At 37.1% G+C, this 20,290-nt stretch overlaps 1 protein-coding gene and 1 long non-coding RNA gene across 2 annotated transcripts in view; both read right to left on the bottom strand.

Moving 5' to 3' along the window:
- Positions 1 to 19,939, bottom strand: part of LOC134672408 (uncharacterized) — a 91,938-nt gene extending 71,999 nt beyond the window's left edge. The window contains exon 1 of the long non-coding RNA XR_010099340.1: positions 19,533 to 19,939. This is a non-coding gene — a long non-coding RNA (uncharacterized LOC134672408). The remainder of the gene's footprint in view (positions 1 to 19,532) is intronic.
- LOC134672400 (uncharacterized) lies at positions 17,643 to 19,420 on the bottom strand. Its single transcript, XM_063530279.1, has 2 exons — positions 19,253 to 19,420; positions 17,643 to 18,568 (listed from the first exon to the last, which is right to left on the bottom strand). The coding sequence occupies exons 1-2, from the start codon at positions 19,384 to 19,386 to the stop codon at positions 18,340 to 18,342; spliced, it is 363 nt and encodes a 120-aa protein (XP_063386349.1). The 5' UTR covers positions 19,387 to 19,420; the 3' UTR covers positions 17,643 to 18,339.
- Positions 19,940 to 20,290: the final 351 nt, after the last annotated feature.

The raw sequence follows: 20,290 nt of genomic DNA on the forward strand, positions 1-20,290 counted from the left end.
GATCAGTATCGTGTCGGAACTGATGAAACGGTTATGCTACTATGGAATTCAAGAGCTCATAACCCTAATACCGAACAACGTCGTGCTCTACGAGCATTTGGTATTTCTACCTCTAACCGTGGCTGGCTAGAGCCCTAGAGGCCATAATTTGATAGTTTTATACCGTACACTGGCTAAAGTTTATTTATTACAAATAATATTAATTCGATCCCACGTGGGATCCACTTTGACGTTGGCGAAATCATCGACAGTATCGATGGAGCCATATTACCCAAAGATTGATTGATTGATTGATACTATGGAATTTATATGAAACACTAACATGTGATGTCACAATCAAAAATTACCTACTCTTTATAGTTTATACGGATTTTAAAATAGAAATTATCTCGTTTCTCTATTAATCTTCTGGTGCTTTATTTCATGCGTGGTGTAAAATAATTTATTTTAAATACAGTGAAATACCCCACATGTTACTCTTCGAAGGCCGTAAAAATATGTGACATGCTGTTATGGCTCTACAAATAAGTAAGATCGTGTCAGATATTTTTGCGGCCTTCGAAGAGTACATATTATTGCAGGTGACTGTACATATACTTATGTCGTGAGTAAGTACAGTCACCAGCAATAATATGTTATTCTTCGAAGGCCGCAAAAAAATGTGACACGCTCATGGCTCCACAAATAGGACCGTGTCAGATATTTTTGCGGCCTTCGTTGTGTAACATATTATTGCTGGTGGCTGTACATAGACACTTCCCGATTCCCATAGCATGGTGTTACCGCCCTGTGACTATATCTCATGTATTATCATCGATTGTTAGGGTTTTATTAAATTTAGAACTCATTCATTTAGTATTTCACCGCTGCTCTTTGAATGGTAAGGATTATAAAAATCCTTACCTACAATTAAATAAGGTAGCTAGGTCGGAAGCCGGATGTTAGTATAAACTCAATGCGGGCGACCTTTTCAGGGCTCGAGCAATTTCCGATAACTTGAATGAAGTTTTAGGAGTTTATAAAGCTGTTATACTGCCGTATTCGAACTTCGAGATATTCACAAGAGATGACACGTACTAGATCCATTCTAGATACGTTATAGTTTAGATATCAACTAATTCTCTTTTGCAGCGCAATTCGGGCAACCAATGGCACTTTTACGTTAGTTAGAGTAAGATATCTATTAGATGTGAATTGGATCTCTAAGTCATATCCTGTGGAAATCGTTCAAGACTATCTCCAGAATCGTGCAAATGTCAAATTTGACAGCTTAGATCATAAACATATCGTTATCGTATCTTGGTGATGTCTAAAAGATATTTAATAGATGTCTATTTCAGAATTCGAATCGGGCCCTATGGTTGGGCTCTATAGCTGCGAATAATTTGGGACATGCGGGCTCAACGGCTCATGGACGATTTCGTAATGGACGGATTGTAGCTTGCTGCTGCTGTAGGGCTATGATGGTCGGCTCTTTATCATTCGTCACCATGCCTGTCACGTTCTAACAAATATGTAAGTGCGAAAGTGACGCATGGCACGACAGGTGAAAAATGCGACCATGATACCGTTTCTGAAGTAGATATAAATGATAGGTTATGATTTCTTACTAATTTCTAACGCCCTTATTCATAAAACGGTTAACTTTTTAAAAACATTGTAAACTAAGTTGTTATACACATATTGCCAAGTCTGGTTCTATAAGTCTTTATTTACATTTACATTTGCATTTGCACCTATTGGTACCTAATTACATTCATAGTCTCATTTTTAGCAGTAGTAGTAGGTGGATTAAAAAAAACCTATTTTCAATACGTCACAAAATGTGTAAACAAAAGTTGAAAAAACCCAGGACCCCTATTCGACAAGCGACGTTTGACGTATCGTGTTGATCTCCCGTTGATGTGGGAAAAATCATAAATTCTCGAATACGTACAATGTCAACATTTGACATTAACAATCCACAGTTAGGGTGACAAGCAAACCAAACCGAACCACCCTTAGTTTAGAGTGGAGTTTTGGTTGTACCAAATGATATTATCCATCGTTGATTGGAATCAACACTCAGTATGCAATAAAATCAACTGTTGATTTGACGTGGATGCGAAATCTGACAGTTGTACATGTCGAATTTGGCCCCTGTTACATATAAAATTGTTGAGAGTCGCCCCGCGTACCAATTCATCTGCATCAGTTGATGCTGACAATGCTCGCTGTTCAGCTAACTATAACTATTATAAGGCTTTGTCCAAACTCCCGATAGTCCGGATAACACATAATGAGATATAAGTACATATTATGTATAAACAGTAGAAGAATACATAGCCAGTGATGCGTTAACTAAAGCTTTTATCGTCTGCAGGCACTCGTTGGCACCGAAATTCACAGTGGCACAGTGTAAAAAGTAACAGTGGACCGACGCCTTTGATGTTTGCGTAAATGCCGACGTCGCAATAGAACACAGTAGGGTTGTCACAGACTGTTACAAAACTGGTCAATAGATAAAGAACATTTCAAATAAGACACGCTAGCGCTGTAAGTACCGAGTTACTAGCAATGGCGATGTATGCAGCTCGGGTGTGGGCGACCCACCTCTTACACCGCACGACTGCCCCTGTCTAGACCGTCGTTGAATGACTGTATTGTTTTATAGACTGTGCCATCACCAGCACGTTGTATTTTAACACGAGCGCGTGCAAAGGAAAATATTACGTCATTTCATGCTGAGCTTAATTTATTTTTCGGCTCAGTTTAAGCCAACACTTCGAGCAAAGCATAGAAATATTTTTCAGGTTTTTATTTAATTCAGTTGGTCTCATGCAAGATTTGAGAAAGTTCCTCGTGTAGGTACCTACGTGACTTGAGTAACAAATTGACAACGCGATATGTTATGTTAGCATGAATCTGGTCTGATGCTAAAGACCGAAAGTGGCCATAGGGCATCGGGAATAAAACAACGCAACATCATTGAGCTTCAAAATATAACAGACGGCAATAAAAGCCAATATAGATACGTACATTTTTGACTTAAATTTGGTAATACCTAGCTTTTATTTCATGTTTAAATGTGAAGAAAACTAATAAAGGTATGAATTATAATTAATTATTATGAATTTATTCAGTGACACGCTATACCTATTATATATTATATACCTATTATATACCGAATGACTTATGAGCCAAGATAACCACGGAGTGGGTGCCCCATGAGTCGAACCGGAGATGCGGCAGACCTCGTCGGCGATGGCGGGATAACTTAGACTCCTTTTTGAGAGACTGGCCAGATGCAGCTCAAAATCGGGAAGAATGGAAGAAGAGGGGGGAGGCCTTTGCCCAGCAGTGGGACACAATGGGCTCGTAATAATAATAAATAATATTTAATCTAACTTGCATTGAAGCGTATTGACTTGTATATAAATGTAACATTCATTTAATATTATAATAATATGTTTGTTCCCCTAATTGTAAATAATTTATGAATATGACGATGTACAATTAATACAAATAAAATATATTCTATTCTATTCTATTCTATTCTACCCTACCTAAGCAATATAATTTCATTTTCTCCATTTTCCTCTGGGATACAAAATCATTTTAAATGATTAATCCACTGAGTCGACAATAACTAAGTAGGCATTAGATATTATTAAAGTTGAGATACTTGGTTTGCAGAGCTTTAGTTTTAAATATCTTGCTTATGATATTTAATTCATTAGAAGTAATGTGCTTACTCAACATTTGCCCAATATTTCCACTACGCCAAACATTGTCTGGCTTGAGAATACACTACCAAACAGCTAGGTATTATATAATTCCTAAAAATGAGCGTAAGGCGGCCATTATGTTGTTTAGGACTAAGTTGATGTATGTGAAAATATCCCAAAGGTTTATATACTTACTCAGGTAGTGCCTACTTGAAAAAATGTCTGAAATAACAATTACGTTTCCACATTCGAGCAGAATAACATATAGAATTCACAAACGTAACGTTTTTGTTTTCCACTAAAATATGCTTCTGTTTCTCTACAAACAATTTATTTGTCCAGAGACCTCACTGCCGTCGCTTCCTGTTAAAAAAAACTAACGTTATATAAAAATAGAGACAAAGTGCAGTCACTCGTAAAACACGGATTTTGGATTAAAGTTTAAACGAAGTGCCATTTTGCTCAAAATTTAAGGCACTTTACAGCCCGAACTATCAGTGGCCAGAAGCCAAGTTTTATTGCTGTTGGGAGAAGGTATTACCGAATAACGAACCTAACGACTTCTAGTTGGAAGCCAATTACGGCCAATAGCGCTTCTTGCTTTTGATTAGGTATTCAGCAGATTAGATGCTATGTCCAGTACTGAATCGTCAATCAGTACGCTAATGCCCTTGAGATTAAATGTTGACCAAAATTTGGGGCACTTGCAGCAATTTCAACTCAACTTGAACATTCTGTAACTTGGTTCTTCATTCCTTTAAGCGGCCCGGATAAGATTTCTCTTTATTGCTATACCTGCACACTCCAAAGTCAAAGGTTAAATTATTAATTAAGATTATACATTAGTATTTTAAAGTAAGCGGTAGTGATGTGAAAAAAAATGTGTTTTGTTCGACGGCAAAAATACGCCTCGCGCCTTTAAATTTTCACAGCGATCCAAATTCCGCTTTACAATTTTTTTTAAATAAATAAATGTACCCAAAGCAAATTTGCGGGTAGGTATCTAAATCCAATTTATTTTTCTTTTCTCCAAGCGTGTTTCGTGCCGACATTAAATAATTTTAATATTGTTTGTCAATTTAGCTGACGAGGAAGATTTCCATACGCTTCGTCTCAAGTACCAAGAACACTTGATATTCTTCTCGGCCCTTAAACGAGCTCGGGTTTTCTTTACCTCATTATTATTTGGTAATTTAACTTAATACAAATTTGCATTTTTTATGTACAAACCAAATCACCGAATTTAAAAAGAAGGCATTTAATATCTATCTATCTAAATTGTGTAGATACGCGTGAAATATAATTTCGTTCACAATCAAGTTAGGGTTTTATCTTGGAAAACGATAATGAAATTGTTGTCAGTACAATTTAAGAGAATACTAACACTAGATTGAATTTTTATAGAAAGTATTTTATAAGTATTTTATAGAAAGTGCCTATAGAAAGTATTGCCTTACATTATAAAAACGAAGAAAAAGTTTTTGACTAAATATTTTTTTCACATACTTAATTGCACAGTAGGTAAATATCAAGTTTATTTTAAATAAACAAAAATGTACACTTTATTGTGGTTCAAAATGCAATTGCTCATACATATTTACTGAAACGTGTACAGGATACTATTATATATATAAATAAACTTTTTAAAGTCCCTTAATCGATTAGTTTTTTCGATTATTATTATTAAGTTAACTAAGAATGTAGAAAAGTTTTTATTGTTTTCAGTAAATAAGCTAACGATATAATATAAATAGTTGTATAATAAAATAATAAATCAGTTTAATTTTATCGATATTTAAAACGCAATGGAGAGAAGAACGGCAATGGAAAACCACTAGGGAACGATTAGGGTGTACCTGGGGCTATTATCCCTTTTGCGGCCTATTACACTTCTATGTTGCCTAATAGCTCCAAATTATCACAGCCACTCGTTAGCAGACGAGCTAAATAGGTACTTATCCCCTTTTTGTAGAAAAAACTGGAACCTGCCGGCCTAGCCAAGGTTACAATCGCTATCGCTTCGACAACGAAAAGCTTTATGTCTCTCTATCACTCTTCCATATTAGTGCGACCTGTGAGTATTTCGCCGCCCGTGCGGCCGTGGCGAAAATACTGCAATTACTTGAACACGATACGGTACGGTACGGTACATTTTTCATGCGAGCACGAGCGGATGCATAGAAAAGTAAGTTACGTAGACGTGAGCGAATATGTCAATGTCAAAACTTGTGGTACGGGTATAGTTCGTATTGTGACAATAGCATAACTATAACAATCGAGACACTAGGTCCGTGGGGTAGGGGGGCACGGGGCTCCACAAGGCGCTCAGCAAACGCTTAAGGGAGGCCACAGGTGACCCTCGCGCAGGCAGCTTTCTCACGCAAAGATTGCCCGTTAGAATCCAACGCGGGAACGCTGCCTGCGTGATGGGCTACCAAGGGCGTATAATTTTGATAGGTAAGTATTTTTAATTTTTTAGCTTTATTAGTTATTCTAATTGTAGTTAATTTTAGTTTTATAATCATTTTATAACAATTTGTAAAGTCAGAATAACGCTCCTACTTACCTAGTACCGAACATTGAACCATTGCTTGAACGGCCCTTATTTTGGGTACCAATTTTATATGTAAGTATGTAGGTATTTACAGCAACCAATTAATTAAACGACTTCCGAATACACTTCAATTGAAAATAACTTACGTCTTAAGTGAACACTCATGAATATTCCCTCGAAAATCAACCCTTATTACTTTTCTTAATCTCTTTTCCCCTCAATCTAAAAGTAACCTTATTCTGTTCCCAACAGGTTTAAATTTGGATTTTAAGATATGACGTTGAAGAAAATTGTATACAAAATTGGGTCCCATACGCTGATTCGGAAATTGTGTATCAAAATGATAATAGAAGCAAATTGGATTTGTGTGTGCACTCGCTCTAAAGCGGCGTAACGTGAGTGCAAGCGGGACGAATATAAATATAAATGAAATAAGTACAGTATATTTATGTTTCTAAATACGCGTAGTCATACAATTATCCTTTGTGGCGTCATACATAGCCCATTATGCGACCTTACCCGGCACGCGGTAATTTAACGCAATTTGGGTAGGATTATGGCTTTGGTTTGCAAATCGCCGGAATCATTTGCATCCGTTCTATTGAAACGTTTTGGAAGTTGGGTTATATGAGCAAACGCAATCAAAAGCTCTTCAGGCGTATCCTGACGAGTAAAATGTGATGCCTGTGGCGGTCAGCAAAATACAATCAGCGCGTATCGATATCTTAGTAGGTATAGATTGGAGCACGCGCTGAATCAGTTAAGGACCCCTATTCGACAAGCGACGTTTGACGTATCGTGTTGATCTCCCGTTGATGTGGGAAAAATCATAAGTTCTCGAATACGTACAATGTCAAAATTTGACATTAACAACCCACAGTTAGGGTGACAAGCAAACCAAACCGAACCACCCTTAGTTTAGAGTTGAGTTTTGGTTGTACCAAATGATATTATCCACCGTTGATTGGAATCAACACTCAGTATGCAATAAAATCAACTGTTGATTTGACGTGGATGCGAAATCTGACAGTTGTACGTGTCAAATTTGGCCCAAGATAATGTCTGCATCGCCGCAGATTAGAGATGTAATGTTAAGATAATAGAGATATAAAACGCTTAGTTATGATGGAATAAATTGCGGTGCGCTATAAATGGAACTGTATTGTCTGTATTGTAGTCTGTGGCCATGAGTAAACCCATGCATAATAAAAAAAAAAAAAAAACTAAAGCGTTTTGACATGCTTTTTTCTTTTTTTGCTAATAGTTACATTATTCTTAACAGACTATCGTCGTTTATGTCTGTGCAATAAAGGGGCCCACAGATTAACAGTCCGCCGGACGATATCGGCCTGTCAGTTGTTCGGAACTGTCAGAATATTGTTCTATTACTGACAGGCCGATACCGTCCGGCGGACTGTTAATCAGTGGGCCCCTTAAGGGTTTCCAAAATAATTTACAACTTTTTACTTGCTTCCTAAAACACGGGGAATGTTGTGTTTAAATAACTCTCTCGTCACACGTTCACCCATCGCTATATCGACGTCAGGAATTGGAGATCCGTGGGCGGAAAAACGGAATTGGCGAAACCGATTATCATAGGCGGCTGAGCATTCCATCAGGGCTCTGAGTGGGCCACGACACGTAATTAGGGGAGCCATGGCTACACTGATGAAAAACGAGTCAAGCGCGAATCTGACTCGCACACCGAGTGTTCCGTGCAAACTTTGAACCGATTTAGCTTTCTTAGAGTTAAACCAAGAAAAGTCAGCAGCGATTTTGATAGCCCACGCAGTGCAAGTGTTATTTATAACGTCATAATTTCATAGAAGATTGACGTTTAAAATAACACTTACACTGCGTGGGCTATCAAAATCGCTGCAGACTTTTCTTGGTCTAACTCTATCTATCTTCTAGTTTTATAGAATGCTCACAAATGAATAAATAATTAATTTTATTTCTTGTTAAACTTTGGAGATAAGTCAGATAAGTGTGTGCAATCGGAAACAGAGTCGCGCCATTTTTCTTGTCTCTTTGGTACTTTTTATCTTTTTGGCCAGGAACCCTAAAATGAAAATGGACATCTGTCACCGCACCGGTCAAGGGCGATGTTTTATTGACAAATAGGATATAAGTATCACGGTAATGTAATGTATGATCTAAACTAATCTAAAGTAACAGGTTTTTCTTTCAAGTGAAGTCAACTAGTTATTTACGATACAAGTGCGAATTACCTATTCGCAGTGATACTTATAGAGTACCTACTTATTGACCTTAACATTCAGTTTATCCATCGATATCAACCATAGTCTAATAAAACATGGTCTCTTCCCAGAGTAACACAAGCCTACGTCACAATAATATTGCCACTTTATATAGCGCTATCGCATTTATCATATACTTGTCGCATGATGACGTAGGCTTGTGTCAGTCACGTGACCACCAAAAGACGGGAAGAGAGTACCAGGCGGAGTATATTATTATACCATGATTTCAACATTAAAAATTTGCCAAAGGCACCTTAACAGAATATGAAAAGCAATACGCCTATCCTATAGGTAAAACACTGAAAGTTTAGAACAAATGAAAGTTGACGATCGATTTGCCATTTAGAGCCTTGAAACAATTGATGGAGGCCCTTTATGGGACATAATTATTTGGGTCTGGGCGACCCTAACTGCCGTATTCGAACTTCAAGATATTCACAAGAACCGACACGTACTAGATCCACTCTAGATACGTTACAGTTTAGATATCAACTAGTTCTCTTTTGCAGCGCAATTCGGGCAACCAATGTCACTTTTACGTTAGATAGAGTAAGATATCTAGGTATTAGATGTGAATTGGGTCTCTAAGTCATATCATGTGGAAATCGTTCAAGAGTATCTGCAGAATCGCGCAAATGTCAAATTTGACAGATTAGATTTTAAACATATTGTTATCGTATCTTGGTTATGTCTAAAAGATGTCTAATAGATGTCTATTTCAAAATCCGAATCGGGCCCATAATTATTTGGGTCTGGGCGACCTTTAGTTGGTATTCTAATTGCTCATGAAGCTTTAACGAGCGCTCAGCTCTGAATATACCAGTTTAAACAGATCCGTTACAACTAAACGAGATTACACTAACAATTTAGCTATTTTTTTTTTGCTAGCCTATTAAGGTGTCCCACGGCTGGGCAAAGGCCTCTCCCCTTGTCTTCCACGACTCTCGACATAGCGCCTGCTCTGGCCAGTTACTGAGAAAGGTGTTTAGGTCATCCCGCCATCTCCGTCTGCTAACATGACATGCTGTTTAGCTAATATGATATCATCTTTTTTTCTCAGCGTTGCAATTGATTTCGGCATTGGTCCCATAATAAAAGTATGTAGTTCAGTATGACCTATAAAATCACTACGCAAAGTCATAACGGTGGTTAAAACTACCCTGTATGGTATTACTCGTATTATTCGCCCGTACTCTTTCACAAACGGGAATACTGGATTAACTGACGATCGTTACGTCAAGACTTTCCACCGATTTCAGTCTCGGCATAAAAGGGTCCTTTGAAACGCGATGACAAGATATTAATGACACTCGGGCGGAGTTCATATGTTTTTTCTTTATTTTTTTATTGATCCTACTGACAATATACTGAAGGATGATCTAACTATACTTCAGTATTCTTTTATAAAGTACCTAATGACCTTGGGTTGGGAGGTAATATTTAAATAAAGATTTAACTGAAAATTTATTCCTTATTCATTTGTTTGTCGAATTAGATTTGCTTCGGGAACACATTAGGAGCATTCCGAGCATTCCATGAAATTGTCTACTATTGTCCCGTACAAACGCGAAGTTATGACAAATGGTCAAAAATATGCACAGAAAAATAATCGCCTGCTTTAAATGCCGAGAAAAAAGTCGCAACACAGGAAATAAAATGCGTTTGTACGGGACAGCCCGTGGAATGCTCCATTAATGGTGACAGGTAATTAATATGTGTATTCAATTGAGCACAAACTTGAGAATTGTGTGAAATCAGTTTAGAGTTCAGATTTTTTTTTAATTTTATCCTGATTGATTTAATAATAAATTCCTATAACATTCTATTGAACGTACCTTCTGTGGGTACCTAAGAATAGCCAAGAAGTTTTAATCGTGTGTTTTGAGGTGTAGTTACATACTGCAATTATTTTTTGGAAAACAGTAAGTATAGTATACTTAGTGACGAGGGAGTCCTGGGGGAGGCCTATGTCCAGCAGTGGACGTCTTTCGACTGATATGATGATGATAATGACGAGAGTGATAACTTGATAAGAGATGTGATAAATTCTAGTTGCAGAATCAATAAACAATGGGCGAATCATAATAACTTTTTTTAAATATTTACGTCACAATTCTTGCGCGGTGGGCTTTGAAAATTCATAATAAATTAATAATGCAAAAAAATGTCTCTACCCCACTCAAATACATATAACCAGCAACATGGCGACCGTTGCCGGAAATTCCCGGGACTGGTAACATCACTAATTCAGACTTAGCGGAAAGTTCGTTCGTTTTTATTAATTCAGAACGAGACTTCGTCTCCTATTGGTTCTTTTACAATGGGCTGAATGTGAGTTATTTCCAGTGTCCCAGCGGAATATTAAAAAGAAATCTTCGGAACGCTCTCGAATTTAATAAAGAGTGTCTGGTTTGGATAGAACCAGATGAAATTGAGCAGGAAGGAAAACTCTAGTCGTAAAATCGTATCGGTTGAATTCCATTCAGCATAAAAGTTATAGGTAGGTACTTACACTGAACTAGGATGAAAATCTGTGGGTATTATAATTAATTACATAATTACAAAGAAATTCAAAGATTTAACCCTTAAGTCCTTAGCGGCAACATATTTGCCATCATACAATACCGGCCCAAAGCATGTCGGGCCATGCTCAAGGGTTCCGTAGTTACCTTTCCGTCACAGCTAAACATATGTATACTGAGAGAAAAGTACAACAAAAATACACTTAGAATTACAAAAATAAACTTAATCCGGGGACAAGGAGAGTTAACTAATAGGAACAAATTGACTTTTGCAATTTTTATTAGTTCTTGCAATTTCTATTATCTGTTTGTTGAAATTATATTTGGGATTACTGAGCTGTTTGTAGAAATAAATAAACTTTACAGAAATAGCGAAATGTCCATAATTATTACTAAAACTCATTTTTTCCCCCAGTACAGAACTGTTTTTTAATTCCTGGTGATGATTTTTCTCTCAGTGTAGAAGATCGTTAACAAAGGGATGAAATATGATGCGTGGTGCCCGAGTTAAACAATCTACAATCTACTATTATAAATAAGTTATTGATATTAACCTCCCAGATTTGTTAATTATCTGTTTCATAAATCAATTTACTATGAACTATTAATTAATTACAGTGAGCTACGCTACACGTTGATTAATGATTATGTAAATTAAGTTAACTCAAAGTGGATACAGACGAACGAATGAAGTCGTTAGATAGTAAATCATCTCAAAATCGGTATAAATAAAAGTTATAAAATTTATTGGTTGCGTCAACGAGTAAACGTAGGTACCTACATATATGTATATACATGTAACGTACATATATGTAAGAAGTATAAAATATATGATATTTTTTATATTTTGCTTTTATCGAGTACACAGTGAATCAAATGGATCCCTTCAAATGTTACGTCCATGCATGTACAAGTAAATCTTTGGTCCTTAGAAGAATCGTAACAAATAAAAACAAATTCAGACAAAAATCGCACGCAATCTCCTCCAAACGCAATACAAATTTACTCATTATATGACAGCAAATAACAAGTCGCGCGTGTGTACATGTGCCGCCAGCCACCTAAATAAAACCATCTTTACTCTACACTAAATTAAGCACATAGTCACTTGGCACTAGTTCAAGTTACACTGGTGTTGTAACCATGTGATTTGTACGGGTTTACCGTGTTTACAGGTTACTACCTGTTAACACCCTACCCCCTATGCCCTACAGGGCATCGTGAGAAATGAACACACGAAATAGACGCGACCGTGAACTTGGCTTATTTCGCTAGTCTTATGTTAACAAAATCTGTGACATATCAGAACTATATGAAACGGTACAGAAGAAATGAATGAATGAAATGAAAATAATTTATTTGACACAACAATCTTAAGATTAACAGATATTGAATATCTAAGACATGGTTTTATAACTTGTTGTCTCAAAGAGGATACCACTCAGCATGTGTCGGAGCACATAGTGCACATAGCACATAGTATAAGGGCCACTTGCACTATCCTACTAACTACCCCGAGGTAACCGGTTAAACCTGGAGTTACCTTGGTTACCAGTACAATTTGACACTGGGTTATCGGTTTAACCAGTACACCCCAGGTCAGTGGGATGCAAGTGGCGTTAACAAGTGACAACGCTTACTTCCTTTTTGCCGCTTGACTTCTAATTTGTTAGGTACTTCAGAACTTACTCTATTGAATGTTCTTACTCATAATTGTGGTATCGTCTTGGGTCGTCCCATTCGTTTTTCGTCAAGTTCTTTAATTAGTCCTATTCTGCTTTCGTCACTCATTCTACATTCATCACAATCGTCGGTGGCTTTCAATGTAGAATGAGTGACGAAAGCAGAATAGGACTAATTTAAGAACTTGACGAAAAACGAATGGGACGACCCAAGACGATACCACAATTATGAGTAAGAACATTCAATAGAGTAAGTTCTGAAGTACCTAACAAATTAGAAGTCAAGCGGCAAAAAGGAAGTAAGCGTTGTCACTTGTTAGCGCCACTTGCATCCCACTGCACTTGCATACCATAATTGTGAGCATTTTCGGTCTGTTTTAAAAGAACAATAGTCATTGATATATATCTAAGGACTGGCCTTACGGGCACTAAAAATGGGACTATAGTTCAGCGGTGTCACTCACGAATTCGAGTCAATAGCAGTCTATGGTAACTAGTTAAGTTAGTAACAAGTAACGCGCGCGTGATGAGAACTCATCAACCAATCACATTTTAGCGGTGATACACCGCTGTGTCATTCTTATTGCCCCTATAGATATCTACGTCAATGACAATAGCGCATTCGTCTAACTATGCAGTCCCGACTCGTGTAGACCCGGCTTATGAGCGCCGCTGGTAATGAAGCGGCGTCGCGAGGGAAATCGCAGCTGCACGAATTAAAACGTTGCGCCGAAGACACGGCTGGGGAAATGAATGATGCACTACTACTAATATCATAACAACAAAACAAGTAAAACACTGATTTAAACTTTCACGATTATTACACATTATTAAATTGTACAAAGGGACTTAATCGCGTAAGTATTTCAGTTTTAAGATTTAACTCCGACGTTTTGAGGACGGCGTTGTCCCCGTGGTCTCGGAGAAGACTGGCTAAAGTTGACATCAACAAATCAACATCTACTAGTCACGCAAGTTTTTCGAACTACCCGCACTTGGTCTTGATTATCAGTTTGAACGTTTTGCGCACTAGGGATGTTACTCTGTCGACACACAACACTAACGATCCGCTTTCATTTACGGAGGTAAATCTTAAAACTTGATGTGTAAAAATCGAACGTCCTCTTGACCTACAGCCATTGACCCGTCCCTGGACAACAAGTCTCTCTATGGCCTGCTCTCCACGTCGCGTAACATGTCCGAAGTATCTGAGGATACGCGCTCTGACCGTAGCTGAGAGCCTCTCTTTCACCTTGAGTTCTTCAAGTATGGAGACGTCTGTACGGTGTTGTGTCCAAGATACTTGTTTACAACATACTTGTTTGGTTAAATCCATTAAAGAGTTGAACAGCTCGGTGGATTCTCGTGGATCTATAATGACTGGTCAACACGGCGGGGAAATGAAGTATAAATATAAAGTTCTACCTGCGCAACCTGCTCTTAATGATTAGCTGCAATAGCTGCACAAGATAGTTTTGGTTCTAGTATCGCAGGAAAAGCATAGGTTAGAAAAGATAAACCAGTAGGTAATCAGGAATTTAAACTACTGTGGATAAACCAATTTTTATAGCACAGTTCTATAGCAGGTTCTGGTAGGCTTCCGTTGCTCAATAGTTTAGCCGTTAGAGCAAACGCACGGATTGTGGAGGTTGTGGGTTCAAGTCCTGTCGGAAACGTAAAATTTTTGTCTATTTTTTCCTTTGATATAAAATACTGTGCATATATTTGCATGGATGTAAATTGTGGTCTTTTACTTTTTTCACTTTGTTTTAAAATGTCCATAACCAGCCGTATCAAATGGAAAAAGGACCCGCATTACGAAAAAGGGACTGAAAAGAAAAAGAAGGACAATCTCTCTTAATCACGCTAATTTAATGATTCTGGTATACATATGTATGTTCGCACTCATCCAAACTTCAATTAAAATGCATTTATGATTTTACGAAACAATACCCTCTTCCGCATGAAATGAGGCATGTGCCTAGCAGTTAAACATATATAGGATGAATTCACAAATATTAAGAATCGTTTCTTAAAATTTCTTGATAAATCGCAGCTGAATAGACAAATATGAGCGAAATATTGAAGCTTCACTGATCCTAAATTCCGGAAAAATCTTTGTTTGCGTAGCCAAACAGCTATGTACATAAAGATCATTAAGTCACGTTTTCAAAACACCATAACTTTCTACCTAACTTCACAAACAAAATGTCAAAATGTAATCAATTCCCGTATTTCACCCACCGTACCCATAAATACAAGGGGTGATAGAAGGACTATACGAGTTTTACGCTTTAGCAAACCAGTATTGTGAGATCTTCGCTTAAGCATGACTGCAACGGATCATAAGGTCAGCATTATGCTGGTTATTCTGATCATTCGATTCACTGGCGCTTTGAAAGAAATAGAAATACACGACATGTAAAGTAAACAGGAATGCAAATTCGGATTCTGTTCACGCAACGTAGCCAACGTTTAGATACCAATAAACCGTCGTATCTACTGGTTTCACTTTATTCAAAATTGAACAATATGCTATTGAAATAAGGCTTACTTTTATAATGATATAGTTATTCAGGTCCGTCATAAAACAAATTTTAACCAAGCACGTGGTTGAATCGAATTTCAAAAGCTTTTCGAACTTAGCTGAAATATTATAATGCGATGAGATTTTTTTTATTTATGTATAATACGATCCTGTCTTTTTTGAGTGCATTATAGCGTCTTATAAAGTTAAGTAAGTAGGTATTAACTATACATGTATGTACGTACCTACAAAATTCTAATATTAGGTTTAGTTTCTGCTGTAGGTACCTACCCAGTAACATTTTGTTATTTGGTCATTATTGACGTGATAACGGCTTATAAATCGATGAACACCTGTAGAATGCACGAAAAAGTGTCACGTTGTGGACAGATCTCCATCTCAGTTTTAAATAAAATTTACAAATTTTCGCTACCCAAAGATTGTCTGGAAGAGATGGCTTTTTGGCGAAAGGACCGCCTGTTGTTTCCTTCTGCTTGTTTTAGCGGAAGCAGTTATAAAGTTGACCCAAAATTTTTTTATTAAGCTATGAGCTTCATCACATATGTTCCTTGAGTAATTCTAAGCATTTCAAGCCTGGGAGCCAATAAGAAATGTGTGTCTACTCGGATTTGTAATGGATTCAAACTTTCAACCCCTTTTTAACCCTGTTAGGGGATGAATTTTACAAAACGCTGAAATTACTTTTCCTGTCTTTTAATAATATCCCCAAATACAAAGATTCAAGTCCCGCGTTCGAAAATTTTTTTGATATCCATACAAACTTTCAACTCCTTTTTCACCACCTTAGGGGATGAATTTTCAAAAACGCTGAAATTAGTTTTCTTGTATTTTAATAATATATCGTTTTACGAAGTTTCAAATTCCTAGCTTAAAATAAAACTTGAACCCCATACAAACTTTCATCCCCTTTTTAACCCCCTTAGGGGTTGAATTTCTCAAAATCGCTTCTTATCTCTTGTACACTTTATAAATGTAATCTAGTGTGCAAATTTCAACTTTCTATCTTTTGTAGTTTCGGCTCCGCGTAGCAAAAATCTCCAACCAAATTTTTCACCTTTTTACGTTTTTCTTGTAAAATTACTATGAAATTGAAAAAACAAATATCAGCAATGAATTCTACGTCTTTGGTTTATACGAAAATGATACCAAACTTGCCCTAGTACCCACCAGGATCAGAGTAGATTTTTTTTAAAGATGACGGATGGCGGCCGTCTTTGTACCCCACCCTCCCCCCCACTTCACGCTAGAAATGCTTAGAATTACTCAAATATCAGATGTGATGAAGCTCATAGCTTAATAAAATTTTTTTGGGTCATGTATGGCAGCGTTACATAACTGACTCCAGTATTTATGTTTTCTTTTGTATTATTTTCTTTTATATAGGTGCAATAAATATTATTTGTATTTTGTATTGTATTGTAAAATGACCCACAAACCAGTTTGCCGTTTCACATAAAGTAGCTGATATGACTTGAAATGATACAGTACCTAACAGAAAATAATTTCCTATTACACAACCTCAGCCCAACGTTTCAATTTATCGCGGTAAATATTGACTCGTCTAAATAAGAAACCATCTGAATTTGCACAAGAAAAATAAGAATATTTTCTTAATCCTTGCCAACATCCGCCTCAGTTTGATATCAAGTATCAAACGCTGTCAGTAAACAGTATGCTTCCGGGGAATCTTTAAACATGGAATCGACGTTTATTCATACTCTCTTGATTTCATTCTGAATGAGTCAAACAATATCGTTGTCAACTAACGGCCCCATTCGAACTTTAAGATACTTCAGTTAATAGGTCTAGACACGATATGGATTAGACATGTAGTGTCAAATGTGACGTTTCTCCAAACATAAACGTCACTCTTGACACTGACACATCTAATCCATATCGTTTCTAGATCTATTAGTAATCGGGCAGTAAGCCAATTGCTTCAATTGTTTGGAGAGGGTTGGATAAACATAAGCTAAAATTAAAGTAAACGTGACAAAATTTTTTTTTCCATTGAACGCAATTGTAGTCAACAGTACAATTATTTTTTATTTTCGAATGTCGGTGTGCAAAAACTAAACTGCCTAAACCTGGAGTTTGAGAATTCAATTATTAGCTACATTATCTCTTATGAATAGTTTTATAGATAGATAGGTAGTTGGATCAGCGGCGACGTTAGTGAATTCAATTGTATGTTTTATATAATTAATTAGCTCATTTATAAAATAAATATGATTTAAAACAATCGCTCATTTTTAAATAATTGCTCAAGTACTTACGTAAATATTTATATTTGGTTTATATCTACTTACATATATTTTTATTTTGTTACAATTATGTAGTGTCAGAAAAAAAAAAACAATTTCAATTAAGTTTAAAGTATTTATTAGTGCATTCGAACTAAAAAGTGTGTGTGTGTGTTTAAAGTTACATTTCTACGTACTTTAATTAGTTATTATGGCACAAAACATCTTTTATAACACCATTTATACATAGTTCAAAGTTTAAACTGATAAGATTTAAATCCTTTTCTTTCTCTTTGTTTAATCTCTTGAGGTAAGTAAGTAGGTACTAATTTCTCATAAGTATTTCTGTAGATAACATATAAAAATTAACATTTATTCATATAAAAGTTTCTTATAAATTAAAATGCCTTGGGTCTAGTCAAGGTGAAAATCGCTTGCGCTTCGCTATCGAATCGCTTTGTGTCTCTATCGCTCTTCCATATTAGTGTGACAGTGACAGTTGCGTTTCGTTCGCGAGGCCCATTTACATGGTGCGAGAACTCGCATGTGAGTTTCATTACATTGCGGTGTTTGGTCGGCTGAATTGGATGTAACCAATAGTCCTCAATGTAACTAATGGCTCCTCCACACGATGGGCCAACGCCGGCCACTCCAAGGGACGCATTTATGCGTTAGAGGGAGCAAGTGATATTGCTATCTCATTCTAACGCATGGTTGCGTCCCTTGGAGTGGTCGGCGTTGGCCCATCGTGTAGAGGAGCCATAAAATCGCATACGAGTTCGCGCGCCGTCTAAATCAGCTCATTATTTGGCATGTTGTCTACGAGACCTGGTTCGGGGAGTTGAAAAAAGACAGCTCATTGGCGAAATTGCTCTGCGAGTGCTGGAAGGTGGGGTGCTTCTGCCGATGCTGTTCCAGCGCACGCCAGTTCAGCAACCAAAATGGCTGCTTGTCTACGGGCAGTTGGCTCAGCTGGTCGACCAGAGCGCGGTCGCCGAGCGCTTCTATTGGTAGCCGCTGGGTGGTTGTAGTTTCGCCGTTGCCGAATCTGTAATTAAAGTAATATTTATTAACAATCATCAAATCATCACACATCGATTTGACGATTCAATCAATACAATTAAAAAATCAGTTATGCGTGAAACTGACGCAGAGTAAATAGAGTAATAGGTACAGTTAGCACCAGACCTCACTAAGGGTCACCGCACACTAGCGTGTCCCAAGTGCAGGCGTTTAGTCAACTCTATGGCTGCTGCTCGACGCAACTGCGTAGCGATGCTATTTTCCATAGCGTTGACAAGACGCCGACGCTCAAAAGTTGCTAGTGTGGGGTGGCCCTAAGCGGGTGAGGTGTTCAAACTTATTTGAACACAATTTTTTTGTTGAGCGAGTCAGAGCGTGGGGCATAAAACAAAATATATTTGATTTTTCGAGTTATAAACATAAATATTGTACTAGATAACCGTAAAGCTAATCGTTGGTAACTTCGTCTTAATTAGGTTACCTAAACATTTCGAGTAATGGAGGTTTTGAGCTTTGAAGGGAAGGTAAATAGAATTTAATTTCGTGTTGACGAGGATTTCGCCTTATCGAGGTTCCACTGTATAAGAATTCACTGGCCTCAAATTTACTGTTAGTGCTTGAGAAAGGAGACCTAGGCTCTCCGAAACATGTCGCGCGAGTGACTAAAAACAAGTGAGTCTAAACCGTAAAAATTTTCAAATTCACTGACCTGTCACCGAGAGCGTTGGTCTCAGTGCTGGGTTGTTCGAGGACCGGGTAGCCTATCGGTCGTCTAGCGTAGAACGGCCTTTGAGCTATGCAAGCCGCCACCATCATGGAAATAATTACAATGTTGCCCACCATTTTGTTCTGGAAACATAAAAAGATTATTTAGGACAAATCCCTTGGACTGCAGAAGAAGCAATTTGCATGAAAAGTATGTAAATATTAATTATTGCACCAATAATTATAAATTTTACATACGTGTAAAACTATAAAGAAATCTTAACGGAAAAAACCGGCCAAGTGCGAGTCGGACTCGCGTTCCAAGGATTCCGTACATTACACAATTTAAAAAAATGTATTTTTTTATGTGAAACGTGATGAAATCTCTTTAAAAATCCGTAGGGGTCGGATCAAAAACTAAGTACCTAATTAAGTCCGACTCACGCTTAACTGTACATTTCTAATAGGTTTTCCTGTCATCTATAGGTATAGACCTAATTGATGAATTATTTCCAAAATTTTAGACCCAGGAGTTTCAGAGATAAAGGGGGGGAATGGTCATTTTTTGCCTATTTTCTTGAATTACTTCTAAAATGTTTATTCGAAAATTATAAAAAAAATATATTTGAGATCCTTACAATAAGTTCTTTCATTTAATATGTAACATGATATAGTTTGAAAAACTTTATTTTTTAATTTTCTCATTTAATTCATTTCTCAATAAAAAGTGGCCCCCATGTTTAAAATTCATTTGTTTACGTTACATGTCCGTATTTGGGTCACAAGACTTATATATGTGTACCAAATTTCAACTTAATTGATCCAGTAGTTCCGGAGAAAATCGACTGTGACAGACGGACAGACAGACAGACAGACAGACAGACAGACGCACGAGTGATCCTATAAGGGTTCCGTTTCTTCCTTTTGAGGTACGGAACCCTAAAAATAGAACCAGGTAATAACAGGCGGTCTTATCGCTAAAAAGCTATCTCTTCGAGACAAAAGTTATAAAGTTATTTTATTCAAATTTATATGAAATGGA

Source organism: Cydia fagiglandana, chromosome 17 (assembly GCF_963556715.1).
Source record: "Cydia fagiglandana chromosome 17, ilCydFagi1.1, whole genome shotgun sequence".
Lineage (NCBI taxonomy): Eukaryota > Metazoa > Arthropoda > Insecta > Lepidoptera > Tortricidae > Cydia > Cydia fagiglandana.

Bases quoted from the DNA above. Each gene is read 5' to 3' on its own strand.
- LOC134672400 (XM_063530279.1), bottom strand. From the start codon at position 19,386: ATGGTGGGCAACATTGTAATTATTTCCATGATGGTGGCGGCTTGCATA. The intron at 18,569-19,252 runs GTCAGTGAATTT...CTTTAATTACAG, and splicing joins ACCAACGCTCTCGGTGACAG to ATTCGGCAACGGCGAAACTA.